The sequence below is a fragment of the Procambarus clarkii genome, chromosome 13 (genome assembly GCF_040958095.1).
Source record: "Procambarus clarkii isolate CNS0578487 chromosome 13, FALCON_Pclarkii_2.0, whole genome shotgun sequence".
NCBI lineage: Eukaryota > Metazoa > Arthropoda > Malacostraca > Decapoda > Cambaridae > Procambarus > Procambarus clarkii.
The window spans coordinates 23,913,040-23,939,069 of record NC_091162.1 but is presented as its reverse complement, the minus strand read 5'-3'; the positions used below and the strand labels follow the sequence as shown (position 1 = coordinate 23,939,069).

Genomic DNA, 26,030 nt, shown 5'->3' with positions numbered 1-26,030 from the left:
CTTGACCCCCCCCCCACCTGCTGCCTCTTGACCCCCCCCCACCTGCTGCCCCTAGACCCTCCCCCCCACCTGCTGCCTCTTGACCCTCCCCCCCACCTGCTGCCCCTTGACCCTCCCCCCCACCTGCTGCCCCTTGACATTCCCCCCCACCTGCTGCCCCTTGACCCTCCCCCCCACCTGCTGCCTCTTGACCCTCCCCCCCACCTGCTGCCTCTTGACCCCTCCCCACCTGCTGCCTCTTGACCCCCCCCCCCACCTGCTGCCCCTTGACCCTCCCCCCCACCTGCTGCCCCTTGACCCTCCCCCCCACCTGCTGCCCCTTGACCCTCCCCCCCACCTGCTGCCTCTTGACCCTCCCCCCCACCTGCTGCCTCTTGACCCCTCCCCACCTGCTGCCCCTTGACCCTCCCCCCACCTGCTGCCCCTTGACCCCCCCCACCTGCTGCCTCTTGACCCCCCCACCTGCTGCCCCTTGACCCTCCCCCCCCCCACCTGCTGCCTCTTGACCCCCCCCACCTGCTGCCCCTATACCATCCCCCCCACCTGCTGCCTCTTGACCCTCCCCCCACCTGCTGCCTCTTGACCCTCCCCCCACCTGCTGCCTCTTGACCCCCCCCCCCACCTGCTGCCCCTTGACCCTCCCCCCCACCTGCTGCCTCTTGACCCCCCCCCCCACCTGCTGCCTCTTGACCCTCCCCCCCCACCTGCTGCCTCTTGACCCTCCCCCCCACCTGCTGCCTCTTGACCCCCCCCCACCTGCTGCCTCTTGACCCTCCCCCCCACCTGCTGCCTCTTGACCCCCCCCCACCTGCTGCCCCTTGACCCTCCCCCCCACCTGCTGCCTCTTGACCCTCCCCCCACCTGCTGCCTCTTGACCCTCCCCCCACCTGCTTCCTCTTGACCCCCCCCCCACCTGCTGCCCCTTGACCCTCCCCCCCACCTGCTGCCTCTTGACCCCCCCCCACCTGCTGCCCCTTGACCCTCCCCCCCACCTGCTGCCTCTTGACCCCCCCACCTGCTGCCTCTTGACCCTCCCCCCCACCTGCTGCCTCTTGACCCCCCCCACCTGCTGCCTCTTGACCCTCCCCCCACCTGCTGCCTCTTGACCCCCCCCCACCTGCTGCCTCTTGACCCTCCCCCCACCTGCTGCCTCTTGACCCTCCCCCCACCTGCTGCCTCTTGACCCCCCCCCCACCTGCTGCCCCTTGACCCTCCCCCCCACCTGCTGCCCCTTGACCCTCCCCCCCACCTGCTGCCCCTTGACCCTCCCCCCACCTGCTGCCTCTTGACCCCCCCCCACCTGCTGCCCCTTGACCCTCCCCCCACCTGCTGCCTCTTGACCCCCCCCCACCTGCTGCCCCTTGACCCTCCCCCCCACCTGCTGCCCCTTGACCCTCCCCCCCCACCTGCTGCCCCTTGACCCTCCCCCCCACCTGCTGCCCCTTGACCCCCCCCCACCTGCTGCCCCTTGACCCTCCCCCCCACCTGCTGCCCCTTGACCCTCCCCCCCACCTGCTGCCCCTTGACCCTCCCCCCCACCTGCTGCCCCTTGACCCTCCCCCCCACCTGCTGCCCCTTGACCCTCCCCCCCCACCTGCTGCCTCTTGACACCCCCCCACCTGCTGCCCCTTGACCCTCCCCCCCACCTGCTGCCCCTTGACCCTCCCCCCCCCACCTGCTGCCCCTTGACCCTCCCCCCCCACCTGTTGCCCCTTGACCCTCCCCCCCACCTGCTGCCCCTTGACCCTCCCCCCCCACCTGCTGCCCCTTGACCCTCCCCCCCCACCTGCTGCCTCTTGACCCCCCCCACCTGCTGCCCCTTGACCCTCCCCCCCACCTGCTGCCCCTTGACCCTCCCCCCCACCTGCTGCCCCTTGACCCTCCCCCCACCTGCTGCCTCTTGACCCCCCCCCCACCTGCTGCCCCTTGACCCTCCCCCCACCTGCTGCCTCTTGACCCCCCCCCCCACCTGCTGCCCCTTGACCCTCCCCCCCACCTATTTACCCCTATTTACTCCCTACACCGAGGCTGCACGAATATTTCCGTTCGTGTGTGTGTGTGTGTGTGTGTGTGTGTGTGTGTGTGTGTGTACTCACCTAGTTGTGCTTGCGGGGGTTGAGCTCTGGCTCTTTGGTCCCGCCTCTTAACCGTCAATCAACAGGTGTACAGATTCCTGAGCCTATTGGGCTCTATCATATCTACACTTGAAACTGTGTATGGAGTCAGCCTCCACCACATCACTTCCTAATGCATTCCATTTGTCAACCACTCTGACACTAAAAAAGTTCTTTTTAATATCCCTGTGGCTCATTTGGGCACTCAGTTTCCACTTGTGTCCCCATGTGCGTGTTTCCCTTGTGTTAAATAGCCTGTCTTTATCTACCCTATCAATTCCCTTGAGAATCTTGAATGTGGTGATCATGTCCCCCCTAACTCTTCTGTCTTCCAGCGAAGTGAGGTTCAATTCCCGTAGTCTCTCCTCGTAGCTTATACCTCTCAGCTCGGGTGGCAAATCTTTGAACCTTTTCCAGTTTAGTCTTATCCTTGACTAGATATGGACTCCATGCTGGTGCTGCATACTCCAGGATTGGCCTGACATATGTGGTATACAAAATTCTGAATGATTCTTTACACAAATTTCTGAATGCTGTTCGTATGTTGGCCAGCCTGGCATATGCCGCTGATGTTATCCTCATGATATGGGCTGCAGGAGACAGGTCTGGCGTGATATCAACTCCCAAGTCTTTTTCCTTCTGACTCCTGAAGAATTTCCTCTCCCAGATGATACCTTGTATCTGGCCTCCTGCTCCCTACACCTATCTTCATTATATTACATTTGGTTGGGTTAAACTCTAACAACCACTTGTTCGACCACTTGTTTGCATATTTAATGCCTCTAACCTCTCCTCGTAGCTCTTGCCCTTCAGTTCTGGGAGCCACTTAGTAGCATGTCTTTGCACCTTTTCCAGTTTGTTGATGTGCTTCTTAAGATATGGGCACCACACAACCGCTGCATATTCCAGCTTTGGTCTAACAAAAGTTGTGAACAATTTCTTTAGTATATCGCCATCCATGTATTTAAAAGCAATTTTGAAGTTAGAATTCGTGGCATAGGCTCCTCGCACAATGTTCTTAATGTGGTCCTCAGGTGACAGTTTGAGCACATAGAATGAGTGCGCGTGCTTGCGTGCTCGCGCGCCTTCTCATAATTTTGGCATCGTCAACAAACATTGAGAGAAATGAATCTATACCCTCCGGGAGATCATTTACACATACCAGAAACAAGATAGGACCAAGGTAAGGTAATTATCAAAAAGATAGGACCAAGTACAGAGCCCTGTGGGACTCCACTGGTGACTTCACGCAATCTGAGGTCTCACCCTTCACCGTACTACCTATTGCTTAGGTACTCCCTTATCCACTGGAGCACCTTACCAGCTACACCTGCCTGTCTCTCCAGCTTATGTACCAGCCTCTTATGCGGTACTGTTTCAAAGGCTTTCCGACAATCCAAGAAAATGCAGTCCGCCCAGCCTTCTCTTTCTTGCCTAATCTTTGTCACCTGGTCGTAGAATTCTATTAAGCCAGTCAGGCAAGATTTACCCTCCCTGAACCCATGTTGGCGATTTGTCACGAAGTCCCTTCTCTCCAGATGTGTTACTAGGTTTTTTCTCACGATCTTCTCCATCACCTTGCATGGTATACAAGTCAAGGACACTGGCCTGTAGTTCAGTGCCTCTTGCCTGTCGCCCCTTTTGTATATTGGGACCACATTCGCCATCTCCCATATTTCTGGTAGGTTTCCCGTCTCCAGTGACCTACTATACACTATGGAGAGTGGCAAGCAAAGTGCCTCTGCACACTCTTTCAGTACCCATGGCGAGATCCCGTCTTGACCAACAGCCTTTCTAACATCCAGGTCCAGCAGGTGTCTTTTGACCTCCTCTCTCGTAATTTCAAACTCTTCCAAGGTCGCCTGGTTTACTTCCCTTTCTCCTAGCACAATGACCTCACCTTGTTCTGTTGTGAAGACCTCTTGGAACCTCTTGTTGAGTTCATCACACACCTCTTTCATTCTCTGTATACCTGTCCTCGCCTGTTCTAAGTTTCACTACCTGTTCTTTCACTGTTGTTTTCCTTCTGATGTGACTGTGGAGTAGCTTTGGTTCGGTCTTGGCTTTGTTTGCTATATCATTTTCATAACTTTTCTCTGCTTCTCTTCTCACCCTGACATACTCATTCCTGGTTCTCTGGTATCTCTCTCTGCTTTCTGGTGTTCTGTTATTCCAGAAGTTCCTCCATGCCCTTTTGTTTAGTTTCTTTTGTGTGTCAGTTGTGTGTGTGTGTGTGTGTGTATTCACCTAGTTGTGCTTGCGGGGGTTGAGCTTTGTCTCTCTGGTCCCGCCTCTCAACTGTCAATCAACTGGTGTACAGATTCCTGAGCCTACTGGGCTCTATCATATCTACATTTGAAATTGTGTATGGAGTCAGCCTCCACCACATTACTTCTTAGAGATTCCATTTATTAACTACTCTGACACTGAAAAAGTTCTTTCTAACGTCTCTGTGGCTCATCTGGGTGCTAAGTTTCCACCTGTGTCCCCTTGTTCGTGTCCCACCCGTGCTGAAGAGTTTGTCTTTGTCCACCCTGTCAATTCCCCTGAGAATTTTGTAGGTGGTTATCATGTCTCCCCTTACTCTTCTGTTTTCCAGGGACGTGAGGATCAGCTCCTTTAGCCTTTCCTCGTAGCTCATTCCTCTCAGTTCCGGGACGAGCCTGGTGGCATACCGCTGAATCTTCTCTAACTTCGTCTTGTTTTTAACTAGGTATGGACTCCAGGCTGGAGCTGCATATTCCAGGATTGGTCTGACATAAGTGATATACAAGGTCCTGATCGATTCCTTACACAAGTTGCTAAATACAGTTCTTATGTTGGCCAACCTAGCATATGCCGCTGATGATATCCTTTTGATGTGGGCCTCTGGGGACAGGTTCGGTGTGATATCAACCCCTAGATCTTTCTCTCTACTGTATTTGACTCTTGCAGGATTTCACCTCCCAGATGGTACCTTGTGTTCAGCCTCCTACTCCCTTCGCCTAATTTCATTATTGTACACTTTCCCGAGTTGAACATTAGCAGCCATTTTCTAGACCATTCCTCCAGTTTATCCAGGTCATCCTGTAGTCTGTCTATCTTCATCTGTCTTGATTCTTCTCATAATTTTTGCATCATCAGCAAACATTGAGAGGAACGAGTCTATACCCTCCGGAAGATCGTTTACATGTATTAGAAACAGGATGGGTCCAAGTACTGAGCCCTGTGGGACTCCGCTGGTGACATCTCGTCACTCTGATGTCTCTCCCTTCACAGTTACTCGCTGTTTCCTGTTGCCTAAGTTAGGTGTATTCCAACTTTCTGGTAGGTCTCCTGTTTCCAGTGACCTGTTATACACCATAGAGAGTGGCACACTTAGTGCTTCTGCACCTTCCTTTAGTATCCAAGGTGAGATTCTATCAGGCCCAACAGCCTTTCACATCCAGCTCAAACAAACACCTTTTGACCTCATCACTGGTGAAGTCAAATTCCTCTCAGGTTGCTTGGTTTGCCACCTCATTTAGTGCAGGGGCTTCTCCTTGTTCCATTGTGAAGACCTGGAATCTCTTGTTGAGTTCTTCACACACCACCTTGTCATTCTCTGTGTATCTCTTCTCCCCATTGTTCAGTTTCATCACTTGTTCCTTCACTGCTGTTTTCCTCCTGATGTGGTTGTGAAGCAGCTTTGGTTGGGTCTTGGCTTTGCTCGCGATGTCATATTCAAACTGTCTCTTTTTCCCTCCTCACTCTGAGGTACTCATTTCTGGCCCTCTGGTATCTCTCCCTGCTCTCTGGTGTTCTGTTATTTCTGTAGTTTCTCCATGTTCTTTTACTCAGTTACTTCGCTACCTTGCATTCCTGGTTGAACCATGGGTTTTTCTGTTTTTTCTTTTTCTCCTTTTGGACTGGGATAAACCTGACTGCAGCTTCCTGGGTGACATAGTCCATGATATCCTGTACAGTCTTGTCTCTTAAGTTCTGTTTCCCAAGGTATTCCCCTTAGGAAGTTCCTCATCTCGTCATATTTTCCTCTTCGGTAATTTAGTCTTTTCTTCCGATCCCAACCTTGGATAGGTTATCCCTACCTCCACCAAGTACTCAAAGGTCAGTACACTGTGGTCACTCATTCCTATTGGGGCTTCAACTTTAACTTCCCTTATTTCTGACTCATTCAGGGTGAATATCAAGTTGAGTCTAGCTGGTTCATCATTGCCTCTCACTCTTGTGGGTTCCCTGACGTGCTGGCTCAGAAAGTTCCTTGTTGCCACTTCCAAGAGTTTAGCTCTCCACGTATCTGCACCTCCATGTGGGTCCCCATTCTCCCAGTCAATCTTTCCATGGTTGAAATCGCCCGTGTGTGTGTGTGTGTGTGTGTGTGTGTGTGTGTGTGTGTGTGTGTGTGTGTGTGTGTGTGTGTGTGTGTGTGTGTGTGTGTGTGTGTGGGGACGCCAGCCGCGTCCTCTCCTGCCCTGCTCCGCGGCCACTGCGGCCACTCCCCTCCCTGCACCACGGCCACCTCCACGGGGCTACACAGTAGTCTGAGTACTGTGTACGGTGTCTGGGGTAACCTACCCCCACACCTACATGTGTGGCCTCATTGGCTCAGTGACGTAGTTGATGTGTGTTGCTTCACCGTCACACCAGTCGACTGTTGTGGGAGGCCTCACGTGCATGGTTACTTTACTCCACAGTCGCCATAGTCACCAGTATTGTCTCCTGTAACTGGTGTGCCTGTATGCCTCCTGTATATATATATATATATATATATATATATATATATATATATATATATATATATATATATATATATATATATATATATATATATGAGAGAGTAGAGTAGAGTAGCTGCGCCTCTACAAGAGACAGGAGCTAATGCTTCGCTACGCTGATGTTTCAGTTCAATTAGAACCAACAAAATATGTTATGCACAAATTAATAAAAATGAGAAATTGCCACGGTAAATACATCCTGACGTTCAGTTCTGGCACGTGTGTACTCCACACCTGACCTGTGGTGGTGTGTTGGTGGTGTAGGGCTCCACACCTGACCTGGTGGTGTAGTGTTGGTGTGACGGGTTGTGGTGGTGTAGGGCTCCACACCTGACCTGGTGGTGGTGGTGTAGGGCTCCACACCTGACCTGGTGGTGGTGGTGTAGGGCTCCACACCTGACACTTGGTGGTAACCACCCAGAGAGCCGTCACGGTGGCGGCGGCCGTGACTGCTAGTGAAGGTGGTAGTGACGGCGAGGCTCGAGGCTGTGACGGCACTCATGTGATATCTCCTCTCGCGTAGTCATATATGTGCTCACGCGTGTATGGAGAGCGTCATATGTATGCCGACACATGTGTATGGAGAGAGAGTCTGAGCCCTTGTGCCCCGCCACCCACATATAAGGCATCTGGGGGTATCTTCACTACAGACCTGTGCAGGAAGGTGTGGTCTGCCTCCCGGGGGGGGGGGGGGTGTTCCATCATTACCGTTGGTGCTCACAAGTATTGCTTCCCGCCTCTACACATCTGTCCATGGTCACGCTTGCTTTCCTCCCGTGGTATTGACTACGTTGTGATTAGGTCTTTATTTGTGGCACTGATATTAGTACAGGCTGCTGCTTCCTGGAGGGGGGGGGGGGTACTCACCTAGTTGTACTTACCTAGTTGTACTCACCTAGTTGTGTTTGTGGGGGTTGAGCTCTGGCTCTTTGGTCCCGCCTCTCAACCGTCAATCAACAGGTGTACAGATTCCTGAGCCTATCGGGCTCTATCATATCTACACTTGAAACTGTGTATGGAGTCAGCCTCCACCACATCACTTCCTAATGCATTCCATTTGTCCACCACTCTGACACTAAAAAAGTTCTTTCTAATATCTCTGTGGCTCATTTGGGCACTCAGTTTCCACCTGTGTCCCCTAGTGCGTGTGCCCCTTGTGTTAAATAGCCTGTCTTTATCTACCCTATCAATTGCCTTGAGAATCTTGAATGTGGTGATCATGTCACCCCTAACTCTTCTGTCTTCCAGCGAAGTGAGGTTTAATTCCCGCAGTCTCTCCTCGTAGCTCATACCTCTCAGCTCGGGTACTAGTCTGGTGGCAAACCTTTGAACCTTTTCCAGTTTGGTCTTATCCTTGACTAGATATGGACTCCATGCTGGAGCCGCATACTCCAGGATTGGTCTGACATATGTGGTATATAATGTTCTGAAAGATTCCTTACACAAGTTTCTGAATGCCGTTCTTATGTTGGCCAGCCTGGCATATGCCGCTGATGTTATCCTCTTGATATGTGCTGCAGGAGACAGGTCTGGCGTGATATCAACCCCCAGGTCTTTCTCTCTCTCTGACTCTTGAAGTATTTCATCTCCCAGATGATACCTTGTATCTGGCCTCCTGCTTCCTACACATATCTTCATTACATTACATTTGCTTGTGTTAAATTCTAACAATCATTTGTTTGACCATTCCTTCAGTTTGTCCAGGTCTTCTTGAAGTTCAAGCAGTCCTCCTCTGTCTTAATCCTTCTCATAATTTTGGCATCGTCACCAAACATTGAGAGAAATGAATCGATACCCTCCGGGAGATCATTTACATATATTAGAAACAAGACAGGACCGAGTACAGAGCCCTGTGGGACTCCACTGGTGACTTCACGCCACTCTGAGGTCTCACCCCTCACCGCAACTCTCTGCTTCCTATTGCTTAGATACTCCCTTATCCATTGGAGCACCTTACCAGCTACACCTGCCTGTTTCTGTGTGTCCTCTGTGTGTGTGTGTGCGCGTGCGTGCGGGTGCGTGCGCGTGCTAGAGGCAGTGTACAGGTGGAGGGACAGTACATGTGAGAGGCCGTGGAGCAAGAATAGTTGGTGTCACACGTCACACACTGACGAGTGTGTTGACTGTGTTGTGACGTGCTCTCTCAACACCTGTGAACACAACGTTACACAAGTGGTGCCGCTTGAACACACGGGATAAACTGGAACCTTCCCCCCCCCCCCCCCCACCACCGGACACAACACTTGTTTTTGCTGTTGGAATCATTCCTTCTCTTGAACATTGTACTTCCCTATTAGCGCCTCCGTAGGAGTGAGATCTAGCTCTGTACGCCCCTCCTCCTAGCCGTGTACTTGTTCCGCTACAACCTCACTACTCTGACTTTGAGATTCTTTGTCGAATTAGGCCTTAAAGTTGTGGATGGAGGTCTCTTCCACAACTTCCTCTGGTAGAACATTGCACATGTTAACTACCCGTGATAGATACGGGCACTTTCTTACTTCCCTTCGGCTCATTTGTGTTTCCAGCTTGGACCTGTGTCCTCTTGTCCTGCTCTCTCTCTGAAGAGGCCATCCTTCTCCACCTGATCTACTCCCCCTCAGTGTCATATATGTTGTGATCATGTTATCTTTGGTCCTTCTATCCTCTAAGGCTGTGAGATTTAGTGGCATCAGCCTGTGTTCGTAGCACGACCCTCGTGGCTCTGGCATCAGTCTTGTTGCAAACCTCTCTACTTTTTGAATTTTAGTTTTTGTTTCACAAGTTGCGGATTCCATACTGGTGATGTGTATTCCAATATGCCATAGGCACAACCAGAGAACACTGTATAAACATCAGAGGTCCGCGGTTGTTCAACACCGTCCCAGCGAGCATAAGAAATATTGCCGGACCAACTGGGCTGTGGTGGGTGTGTGGGCCTGCGGGCCGCTCCAAGCAACAGCCTGGTGGACCAAACTCTCACAAGTCAAGCCTGGCCTCGGGCCGGGCTTGGGGAGTAGAACAACTCCCAGAACCCCATCAAGGAACAATAATGCAACCTTGGAATCCATGCTGGTTATAATGTATAGACCACCTGAAATGATTGTGTGATGGGTTTGGGTATGTGCGTGCATGAGTGCGTGCGTGCTTGTGTTCCCCACATACCTCTTTGTCATTCTCTGTGAGAGCTTCCCTTTCTTGCCTCAATATGGTCCATGGTCTTCCAGACGCTTTTCTTCGTGTATGGCTATAAAACGGCTTTGGTTGTTTCTTCGCTTTAGCAGCAATGTCACTTTCAAAGTGCCTCTCGTCTTCTCTCCTAGTTTGGGTGTATTCCTCGTTCTCTTTAGTGCCTCTCTCTTGTTCTCTTTTCCCATTTCTCTGCTTTTTCCAGTTTTTTGTTCTTTGTTTAGTGTCCGTGCATCGCCTATTGAAGCAGGGAGTTACTTTACTTATGTCATCCACCTCCTCCATGAGTGGTGTGAAGAGTTCCGAGGCAGCGGCACATTTACCACCAATGTATTCAAGCATCTCGAGAAATGTTTGATCGTCATCAGTTGTGATTTGTGTGTAAACTGTTTTCATTCATAAACAGGGAGTTAATGTACAATAACACCATGGTCACATTTGTCGAAGGCTTTTGTGAAAACTGTGTAAATTACGTCAGCGTTTTGTTTGTCTTCCATAGCATCTAATGCCATGTCATAGTGGTCCAGCAACTGTGACAGGCAAGAGTGCCCTGTTCTGAAACCATGTTGTCCGGGGTTATGGAGATGCTGTGATTTAATGCATTTTGTGATCTATCTTACTTAGCACTCTCTCAAAGATTTTTATGATGTGCGATGTTAGTGCTATCGATCTGTAATTTTTTGCCTCTGCCTTATTTCCTCCTTTATGGAGTGGTGCTATCTCTGCTGTTTATAGTATGTCAGGGATAACGCCTCCACAGAATGTGAAGGGCCTGCGATAGTGTTTTTTTTTTAAGTTCTTGATGAATATGGAGTTCCAAGAATCCGGGCCTGGTGCAGAGTGCATAGGCATACTGTCTATGGTTTCCTCAAAATCCAGTGGGGATAGGGTGATATCTGATATATGATTTGATGTTGATATCATATCCATGAAAAATTAATTTGGGTTATCAATCTTTAGTGCGTTTAATGGCTCGCTGAAAACAGAGTCGTACTGCGTCCTCAGTAACTCGCTCATTTCTTTGTTGTCATCAGTGAAAGTTCCATCTCCCTTTCGCAGGGGCCCGATACTAGATGTGGTTTTTGATCTTGATTTTGCATACGGGAAAAAATATTTCGAATTTCTTTCACTGATGACCTTTTTCTGTCTTTCCTGGGTTTTGTATGATTCTTGTAGCTTGAGTTCAATTGTTTCTATTTCTCTACCTAACCTTCTTCGCCGTTCTTGAGATAGGGTGCGACTCTCAAGTTGTTCCGCGATTCGTTTTCTTCGCCTATATAGGGAACGACGTTCCCGTTCCAATCTGCATCTCTTCCTCTTTTTTCTTAGGGGTATGCGGTTTGAACATATTTCTAGTGCTACTGAGCTTATTTTTTCCAGGCACTGGTTCAGGTTCGCATTTTCTAGCTGTTCTTCCCAGTTTATTTCTGTGAAATCCTGGTTTATTTGCTCCCAGTTTATCTGTTTATAATTGAAGTTCTATTTGCTGAATTCTCCTCCACTGGGGCTGGGGACTGGTTGTGAAGGTCTACTCCCCATGGTTGTTATAACTTCAATTAAGTTGTGATCTGAGTAACAGGTATTTGTAATCATTATGTTCCTGATCAATTCATCATTATTAGTGAAAATGAGGTCCAACGTGTTCTCTTTTCTGGTTTTGAAAATGAAATTGAAATAAGTTTGAGGTAAAACACACACAAAGGGATGAGGTAGCTCAAGCTATTCTCACCCAGATCAGTACAACGTGTTCATACATATATAGACGCATCACAAACAATAAACATATTACCGAACATTCTGAGTGATAAACATACAATTTTTTCCTTTACACATGTAGTATGTTACGAGACGTACACACAAATACTTATATGACTTGGTATATAGACAGTTTGAAATAGACATTCAGACAATTTAACAGAAGGTTACAATCTTGGTGCAGAATTCTTGTATCTCTCCAGAATATCATCAATCTTTCCGTTGACCTTTTTTTCTGGTTGGTTCTACTATTTGCTGGTTTAAGGCAAACCAGTCGCACATCTGTAGCAGGTCATTTGCATGTGCCTGTTCATTTAGGCTACTTCCTGGTATTCTTTCTGATATACCTGTATTAGCCAGGTGCATTCCATTGCCGTAGGTTAAAGTCCCCAAGCAGGATGGTGTCCGGGGCTGGATTTGTGAGGTTTTCCAAGCTGTGTTCTGTTTTCATCAGTTGGTCTTGAAACTGCTGGTGATTTGCCTCCGGTGACTTATATACAAGGACAATAACTACATTTAAGATCTCTATTTTGATTATCAGCACTTCCACCATATTGTTAGTGGTGTTTAGCAGCTCAGTACAGATGAGTGTGTCTACATTAGAGGCTGACCCCACCCTGTAGCCGGTGTTTCCTGTCACATCTGAAAACATGGTACTCTGAGATCCATACTTCACCAGAGTGTATTCATACACGTTAGGCTTTTATCGAGGACTCCCCCCCCCCCCAAGGCCATATTACTGACCCCGTCTAGGATGCAACCCCGCAACAAGCTGACTAACTCCTGAGTACCAACTTACTGCTAGGTGAACAGACCATTAGGTGAAAGGAAATGTGCCCAACCATTTCTGTCCCACCAGGGCGGGATTCGAACCCGGAATTCTCGAGTGTGCGTCGAGAACGTGCCCGACTGTACTACCGGGACCCTCCCGGTAGTAGTAGTAATAATTAGTTGGTCTAGACACAAGCAGAACATATACATAGACCATACAGACGGACACATCCACGTTAATGTTGGTGTGTCCGTCACTGCTAGTGTACTAGCAGCAGTGAGCTGTGTCCAGGCCCAAGCCATGACGCGGTGATGCCACCCGAGTAACTCCAGACTAGTCTATCCTCCTCCATCCTCCGTTTTCTGTCTCTCGTCCCCGTGGTGTTATCTCCTCTTAATTACTCTTGTGTGCTGTAAGTGGGAGGAATGTGAAGTGGTGGTGGCACTACATCACTGGCCTCCACTCCGCACGTCATGCACGCCACTTCCCTCCACACCATTACTGCTCACAGTCTGACTCCATCTCCTGTGCCACACCCCGAGCTGAGGGCAGCGCGGCACCACACCCCGCCATCACCTTGACACAACAAACACTATAAAGTTAGCACCGCCCCCATAGACGGACACGCCTTAGGAAAGAGTGACATGCTAAAGATCCAAACAGACGTGGCCGGCATCACCCCCATTAACAGTGCTTGGGGCTCTACTACCTAAAACCATCTACGTCCTCTAATTACTCAACACAACGCTGCTATTAGAACAATCTCTAACTCTGGCCCCAGACAGCACTCGGTAACCTTACTTATATCTTTGTTTATGTTAGATATTAAGTCACTGCACATCCTCTCAAGTATACTGTGTATATTTAAAACTCTGAACTATAATGCCAATCATGACCTTCAACACTTTCTAAAAGATTATAACAGAACCCATGAGCATCACACCAGAAAAAAATACCTATTTGATATTCCAAGAGTGCGCCTCAACAAACTAGAAATGCTCTACAATACAAGGTAACGAGAATGTGGAATGACCTTCCCAATCGTGTCAAGATCTGTACCTCTCTCAACCAGTTTAAAAGAAAAACTAAATACAACCTCATAAACTCCCTGTAACCTGCCTTACCCTTAAATGTTAACCCATGTCTTGATGTTTTCAAACACTACTCTTTGTTGACTAATAAACATCATTAGACTAGATGATTAATTAGACCATCGTTTCGTGAGTGAACTGAACGCATAATACCTAGCCAATGGCCTGGACCCCCCGTCCATAGCCACTGATGCAAGTCTAGTCTAACTACTCCTTTATATATATATATATATATATATATATATATATATATATATATATATATTATATATATATATATATATATATATATATATATGTCGTACCTAGTAGCCAGAACGCACTTCTCAGCCTACTATGCAAGGCTCGATTTGCCTAATAAGCCAAGTTTTCCTGAATTAATATATTTTCTCTAATTTTTTCCTTATGAAATGATAAAGCTACCCATTTCATTATGTATGAGGTCAATTTTTTTTATTGGAGTTAAAATTAACGTAGATATATGACCGAGCCTAACCAACCCTACCTAACCTAACCTAATCTATCTTTATAGGTTAGGTTAGGTTAGGGTTGGTTAGGTTAGGTTAGGGTTGGTTAGGTTAGGTTAGGGTTGGATAGGTTAGGTTAGGGTTGGTTAGGTTTGGTCATATATCTACGTTAGTTTAAACTCAAATTTAAACAAATTAACTTATACATAATGAAATGGACAGACTTATTATTTCATAAGAAAAAAATTAGAAAATTATATAAATTCAGGAAAACTTGGCTTATTAGGCAAATCGGGCCTTGCATAGTAGGCCAAGTACGACGTTTTGGCTGCTAGGTACTTCATTATATATATATAATACACACACACACACACACACATCTTCATCCTTCTGAAGATGTATTATTAAATACGAAAGTACTTAGGAAATTCCTGTTTCAATTCTCCGTGGTCTGACACTGTCTTATATGTGTGTGTGTAAATCACGAAAGTTAACACGTGATGAAAAATGTGACAGTGTCAGACCACGAAGGAAGAATTGAAACATGAATTTCCTAAAGTACTTTCATATTTAGTAATACATCTTCAGAAGGATGGATTTACAAGCTCATAGATTTGAACACATATAGGCAGGAGAGAGAGAGAGAGGTGAAGTGAAGTGAGGTACACTGACAAATATATGAATGGTATTGTGTGGATATACATTAGGAGCTGCATAATATGGGTCAGTAGGCCGATACATATATAATAATAATAATAGAATAAGATAGTGGATATTAACACGGTATTAGTGAGACAAATGTGTATCAATGATCCTACTCAAATCTCCCTTTAACTGAACAATCAAAATGGATCTAAATTATACAAACCACTGCTGTTGTTCAAATTACATGATTTTGTAATCTGTATTAAACAGATTTAATTATGTTCCTATTGAAAGTAATTTTACCATTCGTTATTGAAGAAGCCATTTCCTAATCAATTTGGTAAGAATTTTCTGACAAATGAACAAAGCATTAGATAATTGGCCGTGTCTTACAGAGTATTTATGTTGCGAAATTCTACATTTTAAATCGTTAGATGTTTGCCCAACGTAGAACTTATTACAGTCTTTACAAGGTGTTTTATAAATGACACAATTATCACTACGAGGGCTGTTTCTAACTATTAGTTTACCAACAGTAATTTTGTAATTAAACAATACATGTATATCAAAACGTTTCAAGGCCTTCACAAAAGTTTCAAACCCAGAAAAATATGGTAAATATAACACATTCTTTGGGCGAATTTCCTCACTGCATATATTATTATAATATGTACGACGTGCTTTGCTACGGCAAACTTCCAAACAACTCGGTGGATAGCAATAAATATCCAGCTCAGTGGATATTGCTATCCACTAGGGTTTTTGGAAGTTTTGGAGTACCCAGTGTAAAGGTTCGAACCCTCCTCATGGCTCCTACTGATTTTCTCAGTGATACGTCACGTAATGTGATCATGTGATCTCCTTGTGCATGGTGGTGGGAGCCGGGGACCCCGTGGGTGACTCCTGGCACCGTGGGAGCCGGGGACCCCGTGGGTGACTCCTGGCACCGTGGGAGCCGAGGACCCTGTGGGTGGCTCGTGGCGCCCCCTCCTCCCCCCCGCTTCCATACGCTACAGCTGCTGCTGCTTGTCCGTGTATGTCATGTACGTGTAGGTGCTCCGTGTGTGTGATGTACGTGTAGGTGTTCCGTGTGTGTCATGTACGTGTAGGTGCTCCGTGTGTGTGATGTACGTGTAGGTGTTCCGTGTGTGTCATGTACGTGTAGGTGTTCCGTGTATATGATAAAGTAATGAGAGTCATGTGTGTGCACACAGGTGACGCTGGGCGTGCACCTGGAGGACGTCCACCACGTGAGGAAGCGCAGCCTGGACCAGCCTCTCAGGATCTCCCTCTACTACGACGACTCTGTCTACGGGTAAGTCCTCTCTCCCCGCCCTCCCCGTCCCTCCCACTCTCCCTCCCCGCCCCTCCTCCCTCCCCACCGTGCCCCTCCCTCCACGCCCCCCTCTCCACCATGCCCCCCCTTCACCCCTCCATGCTCATTTAGTCATTGATGAAGATTAAGCCAGCCAAGAGGTGCACGGGCATGAATAACCTGTAATCCCACCACAGTATATCCCACATGTTGTTTAATGTGGTGTAGCAACATGTTATAGTGTGGCCAGGGTGTAGCTGCCTATGTGGCCCGCTTGTGCTGACGCTACACCCAGTGTGTTCACCCGGTATGTTGTAGCCACACCCTGTATGCTGTAGTCACACCCTGTATGCTGTACCCTGTAGCCACCACCCTGTATGCTGTACCCTGTAGTCACACCCTGTATGCTGTACCCTGTAGCACACCCTGTATGCTGTACCCTGTAGCCACACCCTGTATGCTGTAGTCACACCCTGTATGCTGTACCCTGTAGCCACACCCTGTATGCTGTAGTCACACCCTGTATGCTGTACCCTGTAGCCACACCCTGTATGCTGTAGCCACACCCTGCATGCTGTTCCCTGTAGCCACACCCTGTATGCTGTTCCCTGTAGCCACACCCTGTATGCTGTTCCCTGTAGCCACACCCTGTATGCTGTAGTCACACCTGTATGCTGTACCCTGTAGCCACACCCTGTATGCTGTACCCTGTAGTCACACCCTGTATGCTGTACCCTGTAGCCACACCCTGTATGCTGTACCCTGTAGTCACACCCTGTATGCTGTACCCTGTAGCCACACCCTGTATGCTGCACCCTGTAGCCACACCCTGTATGCTGCACCCTGTAGCCACACCCTGTATGCTGCACCCTGTAGCCACACCCTGAACGCTGTACCCTGTAGCCACACCCTGTATGCTGTACCCTGTAGCCACACCCTGTATGCTGTACCCTGTAGTCACACCCTGTATGCTGTACCCTGTAGCCACACCCTGTATGCTGTACCCTATAGTCACACCCTGTATGCTGTACCCTGTAGCCACACCCTGTAGTCACACCCTGTATGCTGTACCCTGTAGCCACACCCTGTATGCTGTACCCTGTAGCCACACCCTGTATGCTGTACCCTGTAGCCACACCCTGTATGCTGTACCCTATAGTCACACCCTGTATGCTGTACCCTGTAGCCACACCCTGTATGCTGTACCCTGTAGTCACACCCTGTATGCTGTACCCTGTAGCCACACCCTGTATGCTGTACCCTGTAGCCACACCCTGTATGCTGTACCCTGTAGCCACACCCTGTATGCTGTACCCTGTAGCCACACCCTGTATGCTGTACCCTGTAGCCACACCCTGTATGCTGTACCCAGTAGTTGCACCCTGTATGCTGTACCCTGTAGCCACACGCTGTATGCTGTAGCCACACCCTGTATGCTGCACCCTGTAGCCACACCCTGAACGCTGTACCCTGTAGCCACACCCTGTATGCTGTACCCTGTAGCCACACCCTGTATGCTGTACCCTGTATGCTGTACCCTATAGTCACACCCTGTATGCTGTACCCTGTAGCCACACCCTGTATGCTGTACCCTGTAGCCACACCCTGTATGCTGTACCCTGTAGCCACACCCTGTATGCTGTACCCTGTAGCCACACGCTGTATGCTGTACCCTGTAGCCACACGCTGTATGCTGTACCCTGTAGCCACACGCTGTATGCTGTACCCTGTAGCCACACCCTGTATGCTGTACCCTGTAGCCACACCCTGTATGCTGTACCCTATAGTCACACCCTGTATGCTGTACCCTGTAGCCACACCCTGTATGCTGTACCCTGTAGCCACACCCTGTATGCTGTACCCTGTAGTCACACCTTGTATTACGCACCGTGTAGCCACACCCTGTATGCTGTACCCTATAGTCACACCCTGTATGCTGTACCCTGTATGTTGTCCCCTGTAGCCACACCCTGTATTCTGTACCCTGTAGCCACACCCTGTATGTTGTCCCCTGTAGCCACACCCTGTATTCTGTACCCTGTAGCCACACCCTGTATACTAATAACATACAGAGTGGCAGGTATGAATAACAATGTGTGGGTCCGTGACTCAGCGTAATGTATGTTTATGTATACGACTTTGGGTAACAAGACGCTAAGACTTTAGTGTTTTGTTATATTTATTTATTATAGTCTTGCTTACAGCAGTTGGTTGTTGGTAATGTTAAGGGAGGATGTTCTTAAACAAATAGTAAAACTCAAACCAAACAAATCCCCAGAGCCGGATGAAGTGTTTGCCAGGGTGCTTAAAGAATGCAAAGAGGAGCTTTGTGACCCACTGTCAACCATATTTAATAAATCAATAGAGTCAGGCAGAGTGTCAGAGTTTTGGAAAGTTGCTAATGTGATATCAGTTTTTAAGAAAGGAGATAGATCACTTGCGTCTAACTATCGACCAATTAGCCTAACGTCTATTGTGGGAAAGTTACTCGAATCAATAATAGCAAATAAAATTCGTCTTTATCTTGAAAAACATAAATTAATAATTGAGTCACAACATGGTTTTATAAATGGCCGTTCATGTTTAACAAATTTGTTATCTTTTTATTCTAGTATAGTTGAGGCAGTTGATAGTGGTAAGGATTGCGATGTTGTGTACCTTGACTTTAGCAAAGCTTTTGATACAGTGCCACATGAAAGACTGATTAAAAAGATAGAGTCTCATGGTATTGGGGGTGCTATATTAAGCTGGATTAGGGCATGGCTATACCAAAGGAAACAGAGAGTTAGTATAAATGGAGTCAAGTCAGAGTGGGAAAATGTTGTAAGTGGAGTGCCTCAGGGCTTTGTCTTGGGACCTCTGTTGTTTATAATATATATAAATGATTTAGATTCAGGTTTGAGTAGCAACATTTGCAAATTTGCCGATGATACGAAAAATCGTAAGGAAATTAATTCGGAGGAGGACTCACTATCACTTCAAGTTGATCTAGATAGGGTTTTGAAATGGTCGAAGGATGGCAGATGCAGTTTAATGCTGATAAATGTAAAGTTCTGAGGTTAGGTAATGATGATAAAGTTACAAGATACGAGCTAGATGGTGTTGAGATTGCGAAGTCGAATTGCGAAAGGGATCTGGGAGTTATGATTAGTAAGAATTTAAAACAAAAGGATCAATGCATAAATGTTCGTAATAAGGCAAATAGGACACTGGGATTTATTAATCGCAGCGTTAGTAACAAGACACCTGGTGTGGTTCTCAAGCTATATCTTGCTCTAGTTAGGCCCCATTTAGATTATGCAGTTCAGTTTTGGTCGCCATATTATAGAATGGATATAAATTCACTTGAACGTGTCCAGCGTAGGATGACTAAGTTAATTCCCCAAATTAGAAATCTTTCATATGAAGAAAGATTAACAAAGCTTAAGTTGCATTCACTGGAAAGGCGAAGAGTTAGGGGTGACATGATAGAGGTTTACAAGTGGATGACTGGACATAACAAAGGGGATATTAATAGGGTATTAAAAGTATCAACACAAGACAGAACACGAAACAATGGGTATAACTTGGATAAGTTTAGATTTAGGAAAGACTTGGGTAAATACTGGTTCAGTAACAGGGTTGTTGATTTGTGGAACCAATTGCCGCGTAACATTGTGGAGGTGGGGTCCCTCGATTGTTTCAAGCATGGGTTGGACATGTATATGAGTGGGATTCGGTGGTTATAAATAGGAGCTGCCTCGTATGGGCCAATAGGCCTTCTGCAGTTGCCTTTGTTCTTATGTTCTTATGTTCTTAATGTAAGGTGGTGCTTGAGACGAGACCAGGAGCACAGAGCTTGAGCTGAATGAGGACCTGAAACATAATACAGGGTACAGTACAGATAATACAAACACAATAGAATCTGCCCATAGTAGGAAAACAGCATGTCAAGGGTTTGGGAATAATGATGTCTGACGACCTAACGTTTAGGGAGCATAACCAAGCAAATATCGCGTCAGTCAGGAAAATGATAGGATGGATTACGAGAACTTTCAAATCCAGGGATCCCATCACAATGGTTGTACTCTTCAAGTCACTTGTGTTGTCCCGTCTCGAGTACTGCTCAGTACTCACTTCCCCCTTCAGAGCAGGAGAGATTGCTGAAATAGAGGGAATACAGAGAACATATACGGCACGCATAGCCGCGATAAAGCACCTAAATTATTGGGATCGTCTCAAGGCTCTCCAAATGTACTCACTAGAAAGGAGACGAGAGAGATACCAAATAATATACACCTGGAAAATACTGGAGGGCCAAGTACCAATCTACACAGTCAAATAAACAACGTACTGGAGTGAACGATATGGAAGAAAATGCAGAATAGAACCAGTGAAGAGCAGAGGTGCCATAGGCACAATCAGAGAACACTGTATAAACATCAGAGGTCCACGGTTGTTCAACACCCTCCCAGCGAGTATAAGAAATATTGCCGGAACAACGGTGGACATCTTCAAGAGGAAACTAGATTGTTTTCTAAAAAAAAGTGCTGGACCAACCGGGCTGTGGTGGGTATGTGGGCCTGCTGGCCGCTCCAAGGAACAGCCTGGTGGACCAAACTCTCACAAGTCAAGCCTGGCCTCGGGCTGGAATACGGGACGAGATCTGTTAGTTCGAGAACGGCCAGACTCTGGCTGTCTGCTCTGTAGCGATGCTGGAGAGTCTTGTGGAGGAGGAGGAACTGAATTTGTAGAGTGTTACACTGTTGCTGATGAATGTCGCTGGTGCTGAAGATCCGTGGTATCCTTCCACAGTCTGTACTGAACCACTGTTCGTGTTAGATGGATGACAATATGATTGATGATGATGAGTAAGCCACCCAAGAGTAAGCAAGCAAGCCTCGGGCATGAATGATGACCTCTGAATTGAGGGTTTATATTACAATGTTGTTGTTGGTCTTAGATTGAGCTACACGGAACAAAAAGTAACAAGTAGCACGAGATATGGTGAGGCCGTAGTGGACTTACCTGGCACAGGAGTGGGGCTGTAACTGTTGGCACAGCAGATGTGCCAACAGTTATATTACATTTGTTCTGACGGTGCCAAGTGGGCCAATACTAGTAGGTTACCTCCGGCCGTCCTTGGTGATGCCTCTACACTTGGCAAGATATATTCACTATAATTACTGCCTCTAACATTAATGTACAACTTCCTGAAATGTGGAATTCTTATGTGTAGGTTGTGTGGACTTACAAGCACGTCTGGTTATCTGCAGTGAAACTCCTGAGAAGTTGGAACAATAATATTACTCGTAATATAATTGCCACACAACCATTAAGCAGGTAGGAGATGCTATTGATCAATATTGTGGTAGTTGGCATTATTGGATTCATCTTATTACTCGCATCAACTGTAGTCTATAGTATGTTACAGCTGCTGCTGCTGTGGCCAGGGTGTGGCTGCCTAGTGCTGTGGCCAGGGTGTAGCTGCCTAGTGCTGCTGCTGCTGTGGCCAGGGTGGCTGCCTAGTGCTGCTGCTGTGGCCAGGGTGTAGCTGCCTAGTGCTGCTGCTGTGGCCAGGGTGTGGCTGCCTAGTGCTGCTGCTGCTGTGGCCAGGGTGTGGCTGCCTAGTGCTGCTGCTGCTGTGGCCAGGGTGTGGCTGCCTAGTGCTGCTGCTGTGGCCAGGGTGTGGCTGCCTAGTGCTGCTGCTGTGGCCAGGGTGTGGCTGCCTAGTGCTGCTGCTGTGGCCAGGGTGTAGCTGCCTAGTGCTGCTGCTGTGGCCAGGGTGTAGCTGCCTAGTGCTGCTGCTGTGGCCAGGGTGTAGCTGCCTAGTGCTGCTGCTGTGGCCAGGGTGTGGCTGCCTAGTGCTGCTGCTGTGGCCAGGGTGTAGCTGCCTAGTGCTGCTGCTGTGGCCAGGGTGTAGCTGCCTAGTGCTGCTGCTGTGGCCAGGGTGTAGCTGCCTAGTGCCGGTGCTGTGGCCAGGGTGTAGCTGCCTAGTGCCGGTGCTGTGGCCAGGGTGTAGCTGCCTAGTGCTGCTGCTGTGGCCAGGGTGTAACTGCCTAGTGCCGGTGCTGTGGGCAGGGTGTAGCTGCCTAGTGCTGCTGCCTGTGGCCAGGGTGTAGCTGCCTAGTGCGGTGCTGTGGCCAGGGTGTAGCTGCCTAGTGCTGCTGCTGTGGCCAGGGTGTAGCTGCCTAGTGCTGCTGCTGTGGCCAGGGTGTAGCTGCCTAGTGCTGCTGCTGCTGTGGCCAGGGTTATAGCTGCCTAGTGCTGCTGCTGCTGTGGCCAGGGTGTACCTGCCTAGTGCTGCTGCTGTGGCCAGGGTGTGGCTGCCTAGTGCCAGTGCTGTGGCCAGGGTGTAGCTGCCTAGTGCTGCTGTTGTGGCCAGGGTGTAGCTGCCTAGTGCTGCTGTTGTGGCCAGGGTGTGGCTGCCTAGTGCTGCTGCTGCTGTGGCCAGGGTGTGGCTGCCTAGTGCTGCTGCTGTGGCCAGGGTGTAGATGCCTAGTGCTGCTGCTGCTGCTGTGGCCAGGGTGTAGCTGCCTAGTGCTGCTGCTGCTGTGGCCAGGGTTGTGGCTGCCTAGTGTTGCTGCAGCTGTGGCCAGGGTGTAGCTGCCTAGTGCTGCTGTGGCCAGGGTGTAGCTGCCTAGTGCTGCTGCTGCTGTGGCCAGGGTGTAGCTGCCTAGTGCTGCTGCTGCTGTGGCCAGGGTGTAGCTGCCTAGTGCTGCTGCTGCTGTGGCCAGGGTGTAGCTGCCTAGTGCTGCTGCTGCTGTGGCCAGGGTGTAGCTGCCTAGTGCTGCTGCTGTGTGGCCAGGGTGTGGCTGCCTAGTGCTGCTGCTGCTGTGGCCAGGGTGTGGCTGCCTAGTGCTGCTGCTGCTGTGGCCAGGGTGTAGGCTGCCTAGTGCTGCTGCTGTGGCCAGGGTGTAGATGCCTAGTGCTGCTGCTGCTGCTGCTGTGGCCAGGGTGTAGCTGCCTAGTGCTGCTGCTGCTGTGGCCAGGGTGTAGCTGCCTAGTGCTGCTGCTGCTGTGGCCAGGGTGTAGCTGCCTAGTGCTGCTGCTGCTGTGGCCAGGGTGTAGCTGCCTAGTGCTGCTGCTGCTGGGGGCCAGGGTGTAGCTGCCTAGTGCTGCTGCTGCTGTGGCCAGGGTGTAGCTGCCTGGTGCTGCTGCTGTGGCCAGGGTGTAGCTGACTAGTGCTGCTGCTGTGGCCAGGGTGTAGCTGACTAGTGCTGCTGCTGCTGTGGCCAGGGTGTAGCTGCCTAGTGCTGCTGCTGCTGTGGCCAGGGTGTTTGCTGCCTGGTGCTGCTGCTGTGGCCAGGGTGTAGATGCCTAGTGCTGGCTGTCGCTGCTGTGGCCAGGGTGTAGCTGCCTGGTGCTGCTGCTGTGGCCAGGTGTAGATGCCTAGTGCTGCTGCTGCTGCTGTGGCCAGGGTGTAGCTGCCTAGTGCTGCTGCTGCTGGTGGTCAGGGTGTAGATGCCTAGTGCTGCTGCTGCTGTGGCCAGGGTGTAGATGCCTAGTGCTGCTGCTGCTGCTGTGGCCAGGGTGTAGATGCCTAGTGCTGCTGCTGCTGCTGTGGCCAGGGTGTAGATGCTAGTGCTGCTGCTGCTGTGGCCAGGGTGTAGATGCCTAGTGCTGCTGCTGCTGTGGCCAGGGTGTAGATGCCTAGTGCTGCTGCTGCTGTGGCCAGGGTGTAGCTGCCTAGTGCTGCTGCTGTGGCCAGGGTGTGGCTGCCTAGTGCTGCTGCTGCTGTGGCCAGGGTGTAGATGCCTAGTGCTGCTGCTGCTGTGGCCAGGGTGTAGATGCCTAGTGCTGCTGCTGCTGTGGCCAGGGTGTAGATGCCTAGTGCTGCTGCTGCTGTGGCCAGGGTGTAGATGCCTGTGCTGCTGCTGTGGCCAGGGTGTAGATGCCTAGTGCTGCTGCTGTGGCCAGGGTGTAGCTGCCTAGTGCTGCTGGTGGCCAGGGTGTAGCTGCCTAGTGCTGCTGCTGCTGTGGCCAGGGTGTAGCTGCCTAGTGCTGCTGCTGTGGCCAGGGTGTAGCTGCCTAGTGCTGCTGCTGTGGCCAGGGTGTAGCTGCCTAGTGCTGCTGCTGCTGTGGCCAGGGTGTAGATGCCTAGTGCTGCTGCTGCTGTGGCCAGGGTGTAGCTGCCTAGTGCTGCTGCTGTGGCCAGGGTGTAGCTGCCTAGTGCTGCTGCTGCTGCTGCTGTGGCCAGGGTGTAGCTGCCTAGTGCTGCTGCTGTGGCCAGGGTGTAGATGCCTAGTGCTGCTGCTGCTGTGTGGCCAGGGTGTAGCTGCCTAGTGCTGCTGCTGCGTGGCCAGGGTGTAGCTGCCTAGTGCTGCTGCTGCTGCTGTGGCCAGGGTGTAGCTGCCTAGTGCTGCTGCGCTGTGGCCAGGGTGTAGCTGCCTAGTGCTGCTGCTGCTGTGGCCAGGGTGTAGCTGCCTAGTGCTGCTGCTGTGGCCAGGTGTGTAGCTGCCTGTGCTGCTGCTGTGGCCAGGGTGTAGCTGCCTAGTGCTGCTGCTGTGGCCAGGGTGTAGCTGCCTAGTGCTGCTGGTGGCCAGGGTGTAGCTGCCTAGTGCTGCTGCTGCTGTGGCCAGGGTGTAGCTGCTAGTGCTGCTGCTGTGGCCAGGGTGTAGCTGCCTAGTGCTGCTGCTGCTGTGCCAGGGTGTAGCTGCCTAGTGCTGCTGCTGTGGCCAGGGTGTAGCTGCCTAGTGCTGCTGCTGCTGTGGCCAGGGTGTAGCTGCCTAGTGCTGCTGCTGTGGCCAGGGTGTAGCTGCCTAGTGTGCTGCTGCTGTGGCCAGGGTGTAGCTGCCTAGTGCTGCTGCTGCTGTGGCCAGGGTGTAGCTGCCTAGTGCTGCTGCTGCTGTGGCCAGGGTGTAGCTGTCTAGTGCTGCTGCTGCTGTGGCCAGGGTGTAGCTGCCTAGTGCTGCTGCTGCTGGCCAGGGTGTAGCTGCTAGTGCTGCTGCTGCTGTGGCCAGGGTGTAGCTGCCTAGTGCTGCTGCTGTGGCCAGGGTGTAGCTGCCTAGTGCTGCTGCTGTGGCCAGGGTGTAGCTGCCTAGTGCTGCTGCTGCTGTGGCCAGGGTGTAGCTGCCTAGTGCTGCTGCTGCTGTGGCCAGGGTGTAGCTGCCTAGTGCTGCTGCTGTGGCCAGGGTGTAGCTGCCTAGTGCTGCTGCTGTGGCCAGGGTGTAGCTGTCTAGTGCTGCTGCTGCTGTGGCCAGGGTGTAGCTGCCTGGTGCTGCTGCTGTGGCCAGGGTGTAGCTGCCTAGTGCTGCTGCTGTGGCCAGGGTGTAGCTGCCTAGTGCTGCTGCTGTGGCCAGGGTGTAGCTGCCTAGTGCTGCTGCTGTGGCCAGGTGTAGCTGCCTAGTGCTGCTGCTGTGGCCAGGGTGTAGCTGCCTAGTGCTGCTGCTGTGGCCAGGGTGTAGCTGCCTAGTGCTGCTGCTGTGGCCAGGGTGTAGCTGCTAGTGTGCTGCTGCTGTGGCCAGGGTGTAGCTGTCTAGTGCTGCTGCTGCTGTGGCCAGGGTGTAGCTGCCTGGTGCTGCTGCTGCTGTGGCCAGGGTGTAGCTGCCTAGTGCTGCTGCTGCTGTGGCCAGGGTGTAGCTGCCTAGTGCTGCTGCTGCTGTGGCCAGGGTGTAGCTGCTGTGCTGCTGCTGTGGCCAGGGTGTAGCTGCCTAGTGCTGCTGCTGCTGTGGCCAGGGTGTAGCTGCCTAGTGCTGCTGCTGTGGCCAGGGTGTGGCTGCCTAGTGCTGCTGCTGTGGCCAGGGTGTAGCTGCCTAATGCTGCTGCTGTGGCCAGGGTGTAGCTGTCTAGTGCTGCTGCTGCTGTGGCCAGGGTGTAGCTGCCTGGTGCTGCTGCTGCTGTGGCCAGGGTGTAGCTGCCTAGTGCTGCTGCTGCTGTGGCCAGGGTGTAGCTGCCTAGTGCTGCTGCTGCTGTGGCCAGGGTGTAGCTGCCTAGTGCTGCTGCTGCTGTGGCCAGGGTGTAGCTGCCTAGT

General features: G+C 50.4%; 1 protein-coding gene across 1 annotated transcript in view; it reads left to right on the top strand.

Moving 5' to 3' along the window:
- The window catches only part of Invadolysin (leishmanolysin-like peptidase, invadolysin), a gene marked incomplete in the record, with an annotated part of 420,119 nt that overhangs the window by 267,521 nt on the left and 126,568 nt on the right, over positions 1-26,030 (top strand). The window contains 1 exon segment of the mRNA XM_069323797.1: positions 15,978-16,078. Within this exon segment, the coding sequence (XP_069179898.1) occupies positions 15,978-16,078 (101 nt within the window).